The sequence below is a fragment of the Choloepus didactylus genome, chromosome 13 (genome assembly GCF_015220235.1).
Source record: "Choloepus didactylus isolate mChoDid1 chromosome 13, mChoDid1.pri, whole genome shotgun sequence".
Lineage (NCBI taxonomy): Eukaryota > Metazoa > Chordata > Mammalia > Pilosa > Megalonychidae > Choloepus > Choloepus didactylus.
The window spans coordinates 85,653,163-85,669,821 of NC_051319.1; the positions used below are offsets into that span (position 1 = coordinate 85,653,163).

General features: G+C 44.7%; 1 protein-coding gene across 3 annotated transcripts in view; it reads right to left on the minus strand.

Annotated features, from left to right (window-relative positions):
• Positions 1 to 1,673: 1,673 nt before the first annotated feature.
• The window catches only part of DIAPH1 (diaphanous related formin 1), a 107,041-nt gene continuing 92,055 nt past the window's right edge, over positions 1,674 to 16,659 (minus strand). Inside the window, exons 20-28 of one of the 3 annotated variants that reach the window (XM_037802236.1) lie at positions 14,901 to 14,995; positions 14,385 to 14,486; positions 13,954 to 14,193; positions 13,691 to 13,820; positions 12,816 to 12,940; positions 12,052 to 12,216; positions 11,787 to 11,922; positions 9,808 to 9,894; positions 1,674 to 3,699 (exon numbers count right to left, since the gene is read on the minus strand). In XM_037802236.1, coding sequence (XP_037658164.1) covers positions 3,542 to 3,699; positions 9,808 to 9,894; positions 11,787 to 11,922; positions 12,052 to 12,216; positions 12,816 to 12,940; positions 13,691 to 13,820; positions 13,954 to 14,193; positions 14,385 to 14,486; positions 14,901 to 14,995 — 1,238 coding nt within the window. In that variant the 3' untranslated portion in view covers positions 1,674 to 3,541. Of the gene's footprint in view, positions 3,700 to 9,807; positions 9,895 to 11,786; positions 11,923 to 12,051; positions 12,217 to 12,814; positions 12,941 to 13,075; positions 13,174 to 13,690; positions 13,821 to 13,953; positions 14,194 to 14,384; positions 14,487 to 14,900; positions 14,996 to 16,659 lie in introns of those variants that run through there. The other 2 variants (XM_037802237.1, XM_037802238.1) reach the window with 2 other exon arrangements.

The window sequence follows — 16,659 nt, forward strand, 5'->3', positions numbered from 1 at the left end:
TATGTTTGCAGCAGTCTCCGTTATGGGTCGAAGCGCCAGTCTCCAGGCAGAGGAGGCGGGGGCGGGGGCGGGTAGGCACCGGCAAAGGCAAATAGCGCTGGAGAGGCGGCAGAGGACGTTTGCTTAGTTCCCGCCCTTTCCCTCTTAAAATTCCCTGCCTGGAGCGCCGGTGCGGGCTTCGCGGGAGGACCTTGTACTCTCTCCTTTGCCCGCACTATCCCTGCTGCCTAGTTTGGGAACACGGCGGGACTGGGAGGAAATGCAGGAGGCAATTCTCCAAAGGCCGATAGTTTGGGCCTCAGTTTCCCCATCTGGAATTGCTTTCCTGCTCACCTCTCTCCGACCAAGCCAAGGAATCTGGAGGGCCCTTGCCTTTCTTGTAGGGGGTCAAGGGGACTGGAAGGGCGTTCAGGAGATGAGATTGCCCACAGACCCATTTCTCCCCTTCGTTCTTCCCTCTTCTCTCCCTCGATGCTTTGCCATTCACTTGGGGGCTTTCCCTCCTCCTGCCTCCAGGAAGAACAGTGGGATTCCCAGGTTGGTGCAGCCAGAGAAGCTGCAGGAAACACTTGGGGATAGGGGAAATGGGGAGGGGTGGAAGGATAGAAACACAGTCCTACTGGAGTTAAGGGGTCAGCCAGGGGATACCCAATAGCAGGGTCAGAGGAGGTTGTCTCGGGGTTCCTCTATGTGGAGTCTCTAAGAGCCAGGTCACCCATCCTCCCTGTTCCTGAAGTCTGTTGTCATGGAAACCAATCCCTCCAACTAAGCATCTGAGGGCGACTTTCTTGTGTGGGAGGAAGGGTGGTGCTGCCGCGGTTGCTGAGATGGAAGCAGGGTTTTGTTTGAGAGCCAGGCTGAGGGGAGGCGGGGTGCTGGGGGCCCTGGGTTCTATTCCTGGCACCATTGCAGACTGGCACAGCACGTGAGCAGCTGCGGTTGGCCCCTAATTGGTCTGTGTGCTCTGAACCAGAAAAGCGTGCCCTCTGGATGGGGGCAGAGATGGGGGCTTGGGAGAGGAGAAAGGCAGCCCACCCCCACACATCCGGCCATACTGGGGAGGCAGCTGCCCAGGCTCCAAGGCTATTTAAAAGGCTTTTATTTCTAGCTTCAGGACCTGCCCAAAGTGGTTTGTGGTCTTCTCTAGGCCCCTCCCTGTCTATCCTGGATATGCTCCTTGCTTCTAAGATTTCTTTGTGCAGGTCACAATGCAGCAAAAGTCACCTGGAGCATGAGCTTGGGCTTCTCTGCTGGGTGGGCTCGGGTTTCTGCCCGGTTTAAGTCCCTCTGGAATGTGGTTTATGGCCACCAAGAGTGGTTGGAATGGGAGAATGGGAGTCAAATGCTACTCTTAGCAAAAAAAAAAGCACAGGTACTGCCAGGAAACTGAGTATGATGTCTAGGTGCATCAGGAGGTGGGAGTTAGAACCGAGCTCAAGAAAAGGACCCCAACTCCTTTATGGAGGGAAAATGGTCCTGAGATAAGCTCCAGTAAGACAGAAGAAGCCATGTATCAATTATCTCTGTAGCCCTGTGTCTGAGCTTAGTGTCTAGCACATGATGGGCACTTTAAGCTTTCTGACAACAATTTGTCAGGGCAACCAGGGGTTTGAGGCAGTAAAAGAGTAGAAGAGCCTGGACCAGAGTGAAAAGAAAATAGCTCAGAAATTCAGTATTGTTTCAATGCTTTATTAACAGTTGGAAACAAACCCAACAAACTGGAGGTGATGACATCCCAGAAGCCCAAGAGGCGAGGGAAATGGGTTTGCATTTTGTCCCTTTTTTTTTCTTTTATTATTAAATGCATCTTAGCAAAAGTACATTAAAAAAAGAAAGGGTCAAAGCCCCAGATGTCAGCGAGCAGAGAGAAGGAGGGAACTTGGGAGCAACAGATCCCCTGCACCACAGTCTTCCCAGAATAGATCAAAGGAGCTGCAGTTGCCCCTTCCTACACAGGCTCAAGCATGTTGGACTTGCCTAGAAATCAGAACCCTCCTTCCTGGCCCCAAGGCCTCCTTGCAGTCATCCTTAAGTCTCCTAAGTTCCCCTCTGCTCTTACAATTACAATTCTGGGCAAAGCCCTTCTCCCTCCATCTAGGGGTGGGAAGCTAAAAGGGGCACAAGGAGGGCAAAAGTGTGACCTTGAGCCAGAGAATCTGAGTTTCCTGTGGCCGGGGCCACCAAACAGTTTGACCTGCCCACTGTTCAGAATGGAGTGGGCGTATGGAGGCACTTCCTGTGCCTACCTCCCAGTGTCCAGTTAGCATTTGCACATTAGGCTTGATAAATATATTAAATTTATAAAAATTCTGTGATCTCAGAGCTCCCAATAGATACTTCAAGGCCTGGCCCAGCTCAACCAGAGGTTCCTCCTGCCCCAGAATTGATACTGGGAGAGAGAATCTGCCTTGGCTTCAAGGGTCCAGAGGTTTTGAGGGCTGAGGTTGAGGGCCAGGGTCTTATTCAGGATTGAGGCCTGTGGGGGGCGGGGAGAACCGCAGGAACTCTGGAACCTGCCATCAAAGCCTCTTACATTATGGAGGGGTGAAGGAGGGGAAAGAGTTATTTTCTTTAAAAAAAAAAATCTCATATAAAAATAGATCCATTTGGAAAACAATTTCTCAGCCAGGAGGCTTCCACCTCCCATTTCCTTGGAGACAGAGGGTGAGGTGTTGGGATGGTCACAATCCAGCCCATACTCCAGATGAGATGCACCAAAGCTCCGGGGAGGGGATGAGGGATCTTGGCTCAGTAGCCTAGGGGCTGGTGCAGCAGGTCGAGAGAGACAAGGGGCACAAAGCAAAAGCATGGCAGCAGGCTAAGGGCCAACTTCCATATTGTCTTTGCCCTGCCTGCCCATAGGCTCTGGCCTGGGCCACAGCTGATCAGGCAAAGTGCTCCAGACCCTTTTTCTTCTGGGATGCTTTTTCCAGGAAGGTGGGGTGAGGGTGGGATTTGCTCCCTCTTCCTTAAAGTAGCTCCCAGTGCCACTCCACTAGTAATAAATAACAACAGCCAGGAGAAGGAAGAGAGAGAAAGACTAGAGGTGATGGCAATAAAAGGAAGGATATAGCCCAAAGGTTCACAAGCCCCATGCTGTTCTCAGGGCCAGAGAAACCACACACACACACACACACACACACACACACAAAAAAAAGCACAAACCCAGCAAGAATGACCTACAGGAAAGCCCACTGGAAAGTCAGGGGCTGAGAAAGCAGCTGGGCCTTGTCTGAGATGAGGCCTCAGAGTAACACAGAGACAGGTTAAGGCAGCAAACACGGACCCTGCTTTGGTAATACAGCAGCCAGGGCTGGCTGGGTTGGGCTCAGGCCTCCCCCACACTGCCCGTTCCTTCTGGCCTCCAGGCAGCTGAGGCTGTATGTGATGTACAGAGTGCAGTGAGCCAGAGAGAAAGACAGGACCAGGCAGGTGGGAGTGGCCACCCCACAGGAATATCCCCTCCACCCTTTAGGCACATGCTGCAGGGCAGGACAGTATGGGACTCCACTGAGGAGCTAAGGTGGCTACAGGACCCAGTTTAGCTTGCACGGCCAACCAGCTCCTTGCTTTCCTCAAGTATCGTGGTGACTCCCTCACCAATATTGGGCTTCTTGGCAGGAACGGCAGTCATGGCATCATCCTTGGTCAGCTCTGAGGCTAGCAGAGATGTGACTGCACATCCAGCCTTCCTGTTGGCTGCAAGAGAAGACACGAGATACAATATCCATGGAACACCCAGTTTCTAATCCCTTTCAAACTCTACAGTAGACATTTAGCCAGATGCCATCCAAACGTGGCTGCCCTGTTTGGTTCACAGAGGCCCTTACTTTGAAAAGGAAGAGACAGAGATCTCAGAACATGTGGAATCCGCCTTTGAGTGTCAGAGAAAATAAGAGAGTATTGGAGAAACAGGAGAGCAAGCCTCAATCTTGCTACCCCGTGTGAAAATAGTATCACACAGTTAGACAGAACTGGGTTCAAGTGTAAGCTATGTGACTTAGAGAGAGATGAAGTACTCAAGGTGTTTTCTCATCACAGGGTTGCTGGAATTCAATAGGCTAAAGTTTAGCACACGGTATTATTTTTCTTTCTTGGTTCTCAGGAAGCTCCTTGGCCCAAATGCTTTCATTTTTGTCAGTCCCAGGGAGGGCAAAGAGGAGCAGGAGCCACTTACTGACATCACATACCTATTACACTCCCATGTACTCCACTAACCCTTCCCCTCTCCCTCAAGAGAGCCCCACATGCCTAGTTCTTTCCCACTTCTTTAAGGTTAGCAGCTTTGATACAAATGCTGAGGGCCCTACAAGGGGTATAGTGTGTGTGTAATGAAAAGTATGTCAGCAAAGGCTGAGCTGGGATCAAGGATGGCCAGGAAGGGCCCCCTATAAAGAAATCTCAGCCCAATGGGCTAAGGTACTGTGAAACTCTGAAATTCATCCCAAACTGGAAGAGAAGAACCAATCAATCCACAAGTTTCTGTTCTAACTGCTGGGATCTGTCCCCAAGACTCTTGTAATCATTTATGGCATCCAGACACATGGCTCCAGTCTCCTCAACAGGAAGGCAGCTCGAGACCACGCCCATCTCTACTGCTGTCTGCTTCTTCCCGTGACCTAGAAGCAGTACAGAGGGACTGCATGTACACCAAGAGCTGCCTGGGGGCGGGGGGTGGGGGTGGGGGTGGTGGAAGCCAGACACAAAAGTATGTGGTATGATTCCATTCTATGAAATATCCAGAAGAGGCAAACCCATAAAGACAGAAAGTTTCTAGGAGTTGGTATGAGGGGGAAATGGAGACTGACTGATAATGAGTATGGAGTTTCTTTGGGGGGCAATGAAAATGTTCTGAAAATAGTAGTAATGGTTGAATGAAATTGTAAATATACTAAAAACCACTTAATTGCACATTTTAAAGAGTGAATTTTAGGTATGGGAATTATATCTCAATTAACAAGAAAAAGAGCTGCCTGAGGGCATAGGAAAGTTAGAGTGGAGAAAGCAGTACCTAAGCCTTCAAGAAGCAGGAACAAATCAAAGAAGCCTAGTGCTCCTAAATGAAGACTGCAGGACTAGGGCAGCAGGAAGGAAGAAGAGGTCCAGAGGAGTCATGGAGCAAAGTACCCAGAGCACCACTGCCTTCTTTGGACCAGCAAGATTTTGGTAGGGCAGAAGCCAAATGGAACAGGAGAGCCCAAGCCTTCAGAAGAACTGTCACCTTCCCCTGCAGTCATGACCCAGGGCCACTGTTTTCACACAAGCAGAGGCTATACACAGGACAGGCAGGGAGCGTACAACATGCCCTCGGGTTACCAATTTATGTGAAGACCCTGACTGACAGCTGCAAGGGCTTATTTGGTTACAGATCTAAAATGTGTTGACCTAGACTCTGGGAATTTCATGCAAACCTTGGGTTATATTCATATAATCTTGCCTCAGTGACTGGAAGGTGAGGAAAAGAAGCCCATTTGAGCATGGCAGCCTACGCAAATATGCTTCTCCTATCTTCTTTCTTAGTTTCTCCTCATCTGCAAAATATCCCTTAGACCTGCTTAGTTTGCACTTTCCTGAAGCGTTCCCTTCTCTAGGACCTCATTTCTCATGTCCAGAAAGGCAGTGGCTTAATATCATCTTACTGTTCCTTTGAATTCAGTCTCGAAAAGTTTAGAAAACACTATTTGTGTGTGTGTGTGTGTGTGTGTGTGTGTGTGTGAGAGAGAGAGAGAGAGAGAGAGAAGAGAAGAGAGAGAGATAGACCGACAAAGAGAGAGACTCAGGAGGTGGGTATGTGGGTATGTGTGTGAAACAACTGACTCCAGACTCTGGGAAAACGAATACTGGGCATTAAGGGACACTTGTCCCGGGCAACACAGGAGGTGCCAGAGATCAAGTGTGGCGTGTCTTTGGCTTCTTTCTATAACTTAGAAGATACCAGTTACATCCAATCAAGCAGTGTTTCTAGATTTTCTAGACTCAAGAAGTTTCTGATACACTATAGATTTCATAAAAAATAGGAGTGGATGGTAGGCTTCCCCTTTAAGCCTAGAAAACAGGTACACCAGGAAGACATGATGTGGCCTAAAGCTTGAGATGGGAAAGCTCTGGTTGGGACTGGCAATAAAACTGACAGAATCTAAGGTATCTTGACTTCCACTCTCCTGCCACAATTGTCCTGAGAAGCTTGAACAATTAAGAAAAAAATGACCTCTCCCCTCCTTTCCCTAACTTGTTAAAGCTATTGAAAAGTAGCCAGAGAACCAGATAAATACTTTGACTGTATGGGATCGGGGAGGATTATTAACTCATAATAGAACAGTGGGAAACAGACACAAAGAATGGAGTGTGGGGAAAAGGGAAGAATCTTGAGACATCAATCAAAGCTCTCTGAAGTCAGATTCCTAAAAGTTAGAGGTGGGCTAGGATAAAAACACCAGCAAAGTCAACCATATAATACCAGTACAGCTGAATTAGAAAAAGGTTAATATAAAACACAGGACAGGAGTTACTACTAAAGAGGAAGTGCTCTTGTTAATAAGCTTCCTTAGGGAAGAGGAAACTAGGACAGATGGGGCAATCATTACCATCCTAAATAACTCATTATTGTTTAAAACTCTCCTAATTGTAATTCCTGTCCTATTTTTACAAACACACACACACAAGGGGGGTAGGGGGATGGGGTAAGTGGTGGTAGGTATAGGAAACACTCTTATCAATCTTTTCTAGAAAGGTGGTCATCAGAAAGTCTCCCTGAGGCAATTCCACCATGTCCAGGACTCTCCTTGTCACAAGGTATGAAAGAATATCTCTGGCCCACAGAAGGGATCACTGTCATCTCTCTTCAATTATGTAGGTTTAGTGGAAATAGTTCTAGACTTGGATTCATAAAAGTGGGCTACAGTACTGGGCTCTATCATTAGCCAGCTATATAGACCTGGACAAATGAATTGTCTTATCTGGGTAATAATTCCTCTTACCTTTGAAGTTAGATGCTAACTGCTAGAGGTCTTTAAGGTCTTTCCCAAATCTAAAGTCCTACTACTGTTGGTGGAACTTACAAGGAAGCTGGAAAATGTTAGAGGGACGGAAAGGGAGAGAGAGATGAATTTCTTTCTTCCCTTGACTTTTATCCCAGTGAGCAGATGGTCTATATGTAAAAGGCCACAATTCAGACATGGAGATAAACTTGAGTCATTAAAACCACAGGCTGACTCAGTCATCAGCCTGAAATAGTAGCTATAATACAATCACATGGATTCTTTCCCTTGATACTCAAACCACTGTTCTCCTGCACCCTGCAGATCATAGCAGTTTACATGTTGCTTTTAATGAACCAGCCCTGATAGTAACCCTGCTCTTCCAACTCAATGGGTCTTTGTATATTGGTCATTCCCTCAGGTCTCTAGAGACCCAAAGATTTTTTTTTTTAACATTCCTTTAAATTTTAGGGAAAAGCTAGTGTCTTTGAATAGTGACAGCTGCCCCTTTGGGGATGAGGAGGTCTGTGAGGCAGATATGTTGGTAGTGCTTCTGTTTTCTGGCTCAAAGCAATCAGCCAGGATAGTCAGAGACAGCCAGGCAAGGGGTGGCACAGCTAAGTCCAGTAAACACAGAGAAACTCTCAGCCACTACAGCCTTTATATTTTGAAAATGGGGTCTTGCGAGCCTCACCTCTTTCTTCCCTTCTCCTCTTAATTCTATTATGACTACAGAAATATGTTAGAGCTGGAAAGGACTCAAAAGACCATTCTACTCCAACTTTCATTTTACACACGAGGAAACTAAGTCCCAGAAACATTCAGTGACTTACCTAAGGTAAAACAGAGACAATATGAGGTAGACTTGAATTTGGGTCTTTTGATCCCTATCTATTCCTATGCTCTTTGCACCTCACTGCAATGCCTATCTTTCTCTTTAAAGTTCAGAAAGGTAAATTGACTGGAGATAATTTTAAAAATATGTACTCTTTTTTTTTTTTTTTTGCTTCAATATCTCCTACTATAAATCTCCTCCTACTCCCTCTTGCTTGGGAAACAGTAGTTTAACTAATTCAGGTCCTTTGCTGAAAGGTTAGGTTCCAATAAAATCCTTGCTTCCTCCATCTTTGAGACCTGGTTTTCCCACTTTAGGAAGAAGTGGAGAATGGGGCCTCCCAGCAGAGGGAAGCTGTTGATGTCTGGCTGCCTGTGTACAGGAAGCATCTGGGATTCTAGTCTGGTTTCATCGGAAGAGGCTTAAAAGGGAATTCCCCACCAAAAGCCTGATACTAACTAGCAATGAGCTGAGAGGCTAAGGGAAAACAGTAAGATGCAACATATTTTCATTTGGCTAGAAATTCTCGATGTAAGGCTACATTGCCTTATATGGGAGTAGGAAACAATGCTAGCTGTATTCTCTACCCAGCCATCTATAAACACTTCATTCCAGACAGTTCTCAGCCCATCATAACCCATTTCTCCTTTCCTCTAGAGAGCCCATACTTGAAGATACCAGAAAGGATAACAGTGTGAACAGAGATTCTTCTTTTTAGGGCAGGTTCTAAAGTCATCTAGAAGAGCGCTCAGGAGAGATTTTCCCTCTGGGTATTCAAAATATGGGTAGAAACAGGTGACCAGCCATTACAAATGAACCTCTGTGATCTGCAGCAACATTTGGGCCAGGTAACTGAGTTTATGTGGGTTAGAATGCTCTATACCCTTAACCCTTGGAAGGTCTTCTTTCCAGGGTGACAGGTACTAAAGGCCCTACAGATACCTACCATTTGTTCAATCAATAGCTAGGCACTTGTCAAAGCAAGTGGCACAACTCCTTTTCTTTATACTAACATCAAGGTAAGGCTGAAACTGAACAGGCCTACAGAGTTCACCAGCCAGGGAATAGGGAAGATAGCTTTAATTCCTTTAGTAGTAAAGTAAGAAACTCTGAGGCTTCATGACGCCTTTTCTGTCACTCCCACCCTTCAGCTAGGAAAGAAACCATCACTCCTAGCCCCAAAGGGCCTTCATCAGACACAATGGTGCAGGTGAACCCCACCTGAGGGGTAGCCTTGGCTATACCTCCTTTTGGACCAGCCCCCCTGGCCACTGTACATTTTACCTAAAAGGAAACTTACCCATTGATCTTTCCCCATACTAATGCATGGATCATTTGTCCTCTTATACCCATAATTCTTAAAGGCTCTAGTGCAGTGTAATCCACTTTAATCTTCTAAAGGGTGGGAGAAGGAGTTGCAGGGGGAGGTCAGGGGAAGTGGAGAAAGGCAAGGACAGTGGAGGCTAAAAGGCCCCAAAGAAAAAGTAGTTCTCAAACGTAGCACAATCCTTCAACTGAGATGCCTGGCTTTCTTTCCATAGGATCTTATACTTTATTAGCTCTCTCTCTATATCTCTTCTGCTTGTGAACCTGAAGGTAAGGACTCTAAATTATTATTTTTTTCATTGAACTTTCTGTATCTAGTGTATGGTTTTGTATTTAGATAAATTTTTGTTCATATACACAAACACCTACTCATGTCCTTTATCTCCTGCAGTATAATCCCTATGTTCAAGAATGGGGAGAAATGCAAGAACAATCAAATGTAACTGGTTTGCTGTCACTCCCTCAAGCTCTAGTTCTCTTAGTCAGTAGATACTTTCTAACAGAAGAGGAAGAGGACTAGATAATCCACTCTAGATGCAGGGACTACTGTGGGGAAGTTTCTAAACCCTTGAGCATCATTACCTTCTCTTTAGCCCAAGTCTAGCAAGACCAGAAGCAGAGAGACCTACCCCCTTCTGCATCTAGGCTGGTTTCTAGTTGCTTACTTACCCTGACGGGGTCCTCTCTTCCGACGGAATGCTGCACCTGATTGCAGGGCTTCTAGAAGACTGTCCATCACACCTGTCTCATCGCCCTCTGTTATGAATAAAGATGGAGATAAAAACTATTCAGCTAAAGCCACCTGTCAAGTGCCGAACTCCACAGAGAATGCATAGCCATTGCTTGGCTTCCCCTCACCCACAGTGACTGGCAGCTAAGAGTAGACAAAGAGGACTCAACCTCAGGTCTCAGAGGTCATGTTTACTTGTGTCTGTTTAAAAAATGGTAGAAACAAGATTTCATCGCCTACAATACAGTGCAAACCTTGGAATATTTTCCTGCAGGGCCCAGTGCTCCCCTCCCTACCCCAATCAAGATTAGCACACACAATTGCAGAATTGCTCAACAACAAGACAAGGATGAGTACGGAGGCTGGGATTATGAAACTAATGAAGGAAATAAGGAACTAAATCATTCCCTCTTTATCCTAAAACGTTTCACTCCAATTTACATAAACTCCTCTTAGAGAACTGGTTCACATCTCAAAGCAGAGCTGAGGAAAGATGAGAGAGATCACTGATTAAGAGCATATTTCATTTTAAGTGCTGTCTTCAGTGGCTGAAGACAGCTGTGCATATAAAAGAAGTATCCTGGCTGGAATACAAAGAGTTAATATAGAATCCCTGTTCCAGCCTTGCTCAGTTTCCATGGCAACAGCTCAGGGTGGTGAAATCTGAAACTGTGAAATCCCTAAGAGCCAGAGGGCTGCCCGCTTCAGGGCTGGGCTCACTGTTCCCGGCGCCACCTACTGGCTGAACAACAACAGAACAGCCAACCTACATTCCAATCTCGCTTGCCCTGGGGACTGGGGCAAGGTTCACTACGCCACCTGTTGATGGGTGCAGACCTCATCCCACATGTCAACGGGACTCCACTCTTTCCCCATCGCGTTCCAGACAGTACGAACCCTAGAGGCTTGGCGAGAATGCGGGAAGGTGAAGGATACTCCATGTGGGTTTTAATAGCACTACCACATCAAAGTTTGTGGTTTCTATACCACTGGGTAGGGGAAATGCTTCCCAGGGCTGTTCTTGCTGCTTTCTTCAGGCCCAGGTCCCTGGTTTATAACTGAGACCACAACAGGAGCTGCCAGAGAAAAGGCCCTGGGAGCAAGAGGTTTGAGAACAGCCTTTGCTTTTTGTGCTCAGCAATGTGCTCTGATTCTTGCCATACTTGGCATCCCCGAGAATCCCTTCATTTGCAGAGAGCTTGAGGCCCCTGAGGGTCAGGGAAGGGTGGCATCAACTCAGTGCTATGAGCAGTGTATGCTTGTATGCTGTATTTCTGCTGCCCTCAGAGCGAGCAGCCAGAGAGAGGGGGCAGGGAATCGGCAGCAGGAAAGAAGCAGAGACAGGAAACAGAGCGCCAGTAATTGAGGCCATATGTTTCAACAAAGACATGCTTCTGGTAGTGAAGTAGGAGATTCTGCCGGAGAAAGAAGAGGGTGGCCAGTGCCCCACTGCCTTCCAGGAGTTCACTCCATTACAATCTGATAGGCATTTACAACTGTGCTAAAATACTGGAGACACAGTACTTAGTGAAACAAGCAGAAAGGGAGGGCAAGCCACCATTTCAAAATAAGAGGAAAACGTTTTGGGAAAAAGAACGAAAGATTTAGTGGAGGGTAGGAGAACAGGCCAGAGGAGCCTTTGGTCATGCAGAAAGGAGGAGTATGTGTTACAGCAAAACTAAAATCACTGGGGAGATGAGACATAATCCAAGAACCAGCAAAAGAGAGAAAAAAAGATTTTAGCATGGAAAATTGGAGAGTTTAAGTTAAAGTCCAGCATCAGGATCCTGGAGGTAGGAGGCTGCCAAAAACTGTTTGCCAGGAGTTGAGCTCAGTCATGAGCTATTCTCTCTGGAGTCTACAGAGACGCCTTCAAAATGTTCCTGTCTCCATCTGTTTGCCCTTCTTCACTTCTTACCTGCATTCATGTCTATGAGTTGCTCTCTCTTCTGCTGCTTTTCCAGCCGCTCCTTTTCTGCCTTCTCCTTGGCTAGTTTTGCTCGCCGCATCTTTTCCTCTGTCTCTCGCCGCTTCTGATTCTCCTTGACTGCTTGCTGTGGGAGACAAAAAAGAACACATGGGAAATTATACACCCACAAATACACCTACGACCAATAAACAGGAACCCAATGGATAGTGACAAATGTCCACAAAAATTCAGTCAGCAGGTATCCCCTGCTCACCAAAAACATATTCCTGAAGTTGTGCAGGTCCATGAAGAATTCTTCCACAGACACCTTCTTGGGGTCAAAGAGGAAGTAGTCGCCCAGTTCCTTATAGAGGGTCTCCATGTTAGAATGCATCATCCGCAGCTTGTTATATTGTTCCTGTGCATCCTTCACAAAACTGTGAAGCCAAGGAGTAAAGGACCAATACCAAGGAGGAGACCCATTTCTCTAGCCCAGAGAAATATTGAAACAGAGGTTCAATACAACACTTTATAATAGCAAAAAACAGAAGCATGCACAAGGAAGTTCAATACAACATTTTATAATAGCAAAAAACAGAAGCAATCTGAATATTCAAAATAGGGGAATGGTAAACAGTAAACTATGATACACCTATGGAAGAGGAGGTGGTAATTAAGAGGCTGTTCTTTATATGTATGTGCAGTGGAAAAAGCAATATAATGCAATTTTGTTTAAAATAAATTCATAAAGTACAAATTGGAAAGAAGTTTAATGGCAGTGGTTACTGTGGGGAGGGGCAGGCCGAGCACGTGTGTATGTGTGTAGTGGAGACAGGGGGTTAAGGGAGACTTATTTTATCTGTATGGTTTGCTTCCCCTGCCTCGACAATGAAAATGTTTTCAAGAACTATTTTAATTTTTAAAAAAAAATTTTTTTAAGAGGGAAAAATTATTTATCACTGATCTATTCTGTTGTCCCTCCATGGGAGGTTCTTTTTCCCTTCTTAGGGGTAGTTCCTTCATTTCAAGAAAGGATATAGTCATTTTTTCAACAAACTTGTCTTTCTCATCTGTGGCAGCTGGGAAATTCTGAACATCACGTTCCACATCAGAAATTTGTTTCTTCATTTGATCTAGGTTCTTTTGCAAGTTCTCAGCAGAAACTAAAGGAAATACAAAAACAGACAGCAAGAGCTTACTAATTCCAGCCTCCAGACCCCTTAGCTTCTGACCCTCTAGGTCACAGCTCAGTCTATATACACAATCTGGTACTTAATAATTTTAGTTCTCTTACGTACTATCCTCTAGTTGTTTCACACATATAAGCTTTCATCTTTCCAGTGAGACTATACATTACTTGATGGTTGAAGCTCCTGCTTCCATGAGGTGCACAACACTAAGAACAAAGGGAAGCTTCATTTAATTTAATAACGACAAAAAAAAAAAAAAAATCTATGAAATCCCTTGGGAGGTCTCATTTAATTTGGAGAACAGGGCTTGGGAGAAAGGAGACATAACACAGAAATAAAGAGGGGCAGAGCAGAAAGCTGCTCCCATTTCTACTGAATGCTGCTTTTCCTTTGCCTCGTTCCAGGATAATTTTTATTAAATTGGTCTCTGCTTTCTGAATGAGAAAAGCAAAGACTGTTGACCCAGATTAAAAACACCGGCCTTTCATCCAGCTGTTCTGGTGTTCCAGGAAATTAGTGCTTCCATTTCTATACATGGGGACCTCTTTTGTGCCTTATATTCCCTTGTGGCTTAGACACCATGCCTAAACCCTCTCCCATATCCACTTAAAATAGTCTGAACTGAAAGTGACCTAAAGACTTGGCTTATGTCTTTTTTCTCTCCCAATGCAGGGACCTCTGGGGCCCTGAACAACCTTCTAGCTTCACCCCAATCTGCCCCACCTCGACTGGCTTTCTCCACATGGGCAAGCTCATCTGGAAACTTGAGGACATCAGGATGGTCATTTTCACACAACTCAGCCAAGAAATGCAGCAATGTCATCTTCTGATCTGCAGACTTGGTGTCTCGAAGCTTAGGGTAAGATGAGAGATTATTAGTCCTGACGGCCCCAAGATCATCTTAGGCCAACAGAAGTTGGCCAGTCTGGGCTCTTGAAGGCCAGTAGCCTTTCCTTCCGTTGTCCTGTTCTAACACCCAGGCTCACCTTACAGAGAAAGCTGATATTGAAGCCAAAAGCACCAGCGTTCCTGGAGCCAGCATTCATATAGTTTCCAACAAGCAAGGTAATTTCCAAGAGGCTAGAGAAGCTCTCACTCTTGCGTAACTCCTCACATGCAGCAGTCACAGAAACGATCTCTGGCTTGATGTTCTCCACTTGCTCACTGAATTGTAGTTTGAAGAGGATGGCATTTAGGCGAGGCCGCAGACGGGGCACAGTGCCCATCTGGTGGAGAAGAGAAGCAGTTCTATTATAGCCAACACAGAGAGAGAATCAATAAAAAGACCCAGTTTGAACCTCCTATGGGAGGACCAGAGTTCCAGAGAAGGGAAGAGAGAGAGATGAAGATAGGTTCAAAATAGACAAGAGGCAAGGAGAAAGTGAGAGAAGAGTCTTTTGCTATAGGCCTTACTCACCACCACACCAAACTGCTCTGATTCAGCCAGGTCATCATATTCATCCTTCAATTCAGAAAGCATTTTTAACTGCTCTGGCTCTGGCATCTGCTTAATGAGGTTCTGAAAGAGAGAAGGGATTGTCTCAGTCTGAGAGGGATGAGATGACTTAAGCCTAAATAACTCCTTCTCTCGTCAGTCCTACACTCTGCCCAAGGACCATTAAAAAGGACACAGGGGCTGGAGGGGTGGGGAGTAGACACAACTAGTGAGTGAAATGGCAGGACTTCTAAAAAATGTCTGAAAAAAATTTATATATATATATATATAAACAAAATAAAAATATATTAAAAAAACTGTGTGTATGTATGTATATATAAATATATCAGAAATAACCTGACCACCCAAGAAACAGAAGCTTTTTCAAAGCTAGCATTCTCTAAATTAACAATGCTAGAGAAGGACCCTCGGCATCTCAGTAGAGAGGAGATGAGGCTAGTGTACAGCCAGCTTCAGCAGAACCACCTTGATCCTTACCTGGACCATAGACTCAGTCAGAACAGCCTCATTCACTTCCAGGATGACAGTCTTAATCTCTTGATAGGGCATGCGGAAGGAACCCAAAAAGATTGCTGCCAAAAAATAAGACAAAAAGACATGTTTTCTCAGTCTTCCTCTTCCAACCCATCCTACAAACCTATGCCAGATAATCTTCCTAAGAAGCTTCTTTAAAAGTGACTCTCAGAACCAAAAGGGGGATGCAAAATGAGACGAAATACTTTCAGTGGTTAGAGATTTCAAATGGAGTCGAGAGGTCACTCTGGTGGACATTCTTATGCACTATATAGATAACACCTCTTAGGTTTTAATGTATTGGAATAGCTAGAAGTAAATACCTGAAACTACCAAACTCCAATCCAGCAGTCTGGACTCCTGAAGACAACTATACAATTATGTAGATTACAAGGGGTGACAGTGTGATTGTGAAGACCTTGTGGATCATACTCCCTTTATCTAGTGTATGGATGAGTAGAAAAATGGGGATAAAAACTAAAAGACAAATGGGGTGGGATGGGGGGATGATTTGGGTGTTCTTTTTTCACTTTTATTTTCTATTCTTGTTCTGGTTCTTTCTGATGTAAGGAAAATGTTCAGAGATAGATTGAGGTGATGAACGCATAACTATGTTATCATACTGTGGACAGTGGATTGTATACCATGGATGATTGTATGGTGTGTGAATGTATTTCAATAAAACTGAATTTAATAATAATAAAAAAAAAAGACTCTCAGAAACCTCTGATAGCTCCTCAGTGTCTATATAATTAAAATCCAAGTTCCTGGGTCCCACCTCCCAGCATTCTCCCTCATTAATCCACACATTTATGTCACATACCAGCCACAATGCTCCATGTACCACACTCCCAAAACACCATGATTCCATATCTTTGCTTACACAGGAAATCTTTGATCTTCTCTGTCTATATACATCAAAGACTTTTACCCTACTCTGTGTGCCCCTAGTCTACTTTCTCCCACCCCTCTTGGCAGCTCCTCAAAATATCTCCATTATCCCAACTGTCTACCACCTTCTCATTTGTTCTAAAGAGATCCTGCTCTCCTTCACTGAGAAAAATTGAAGCTATTGGTTAAATTACTCATTCAGCTTTTTCTTATGCCACCTACATACTTATCAGCATTGGAGGCCCTTGGTTGTAGCCAGACTAGAAAAAGGTTGAGTAAGAACTATTTTGGAATCACCCTGAAGAAAACTGGTGCTAAGATATCTGTTAGTTTTTCAAAAACTATACTCATGGACTCATCTTTTCCTCATATTTCAACAGAAAAGGTGGCTCTAATTATTGGAACTTTTCCAATAATAAAATTTCTATCATAAAAAAAAGCACCAATACCTTTCCTAGGGACAACAAATGAATGTCAACCGTGCAAAGTGTTAAAAATGGAATGGTATTGGGGAAAAAAAATCAATGCAAACTAGAATCTACAATTAACAGTAATATTGTAATATGCTTCCATTAATTGTAACAAAGGCAATATACGAAAGCTAAATGTCTATAAGAGGGGGATATAAGGAAGAGGTATGGGATTCTTGGCATTGGTGGCGCTGTCTGATTTTGTTATTGTATTTTTTATTGTATTTTAATTGTTTTTTTTTTGGTTGCTTTTTAGTTGTCATTATTTTTCTTTTTTCACCTCTTCCTCTTTGTGGAAGAAATGGAAATGTCTTCATACAGATAGCAGTGGTGAATGCATAACTATGTGATTATACTGGGAA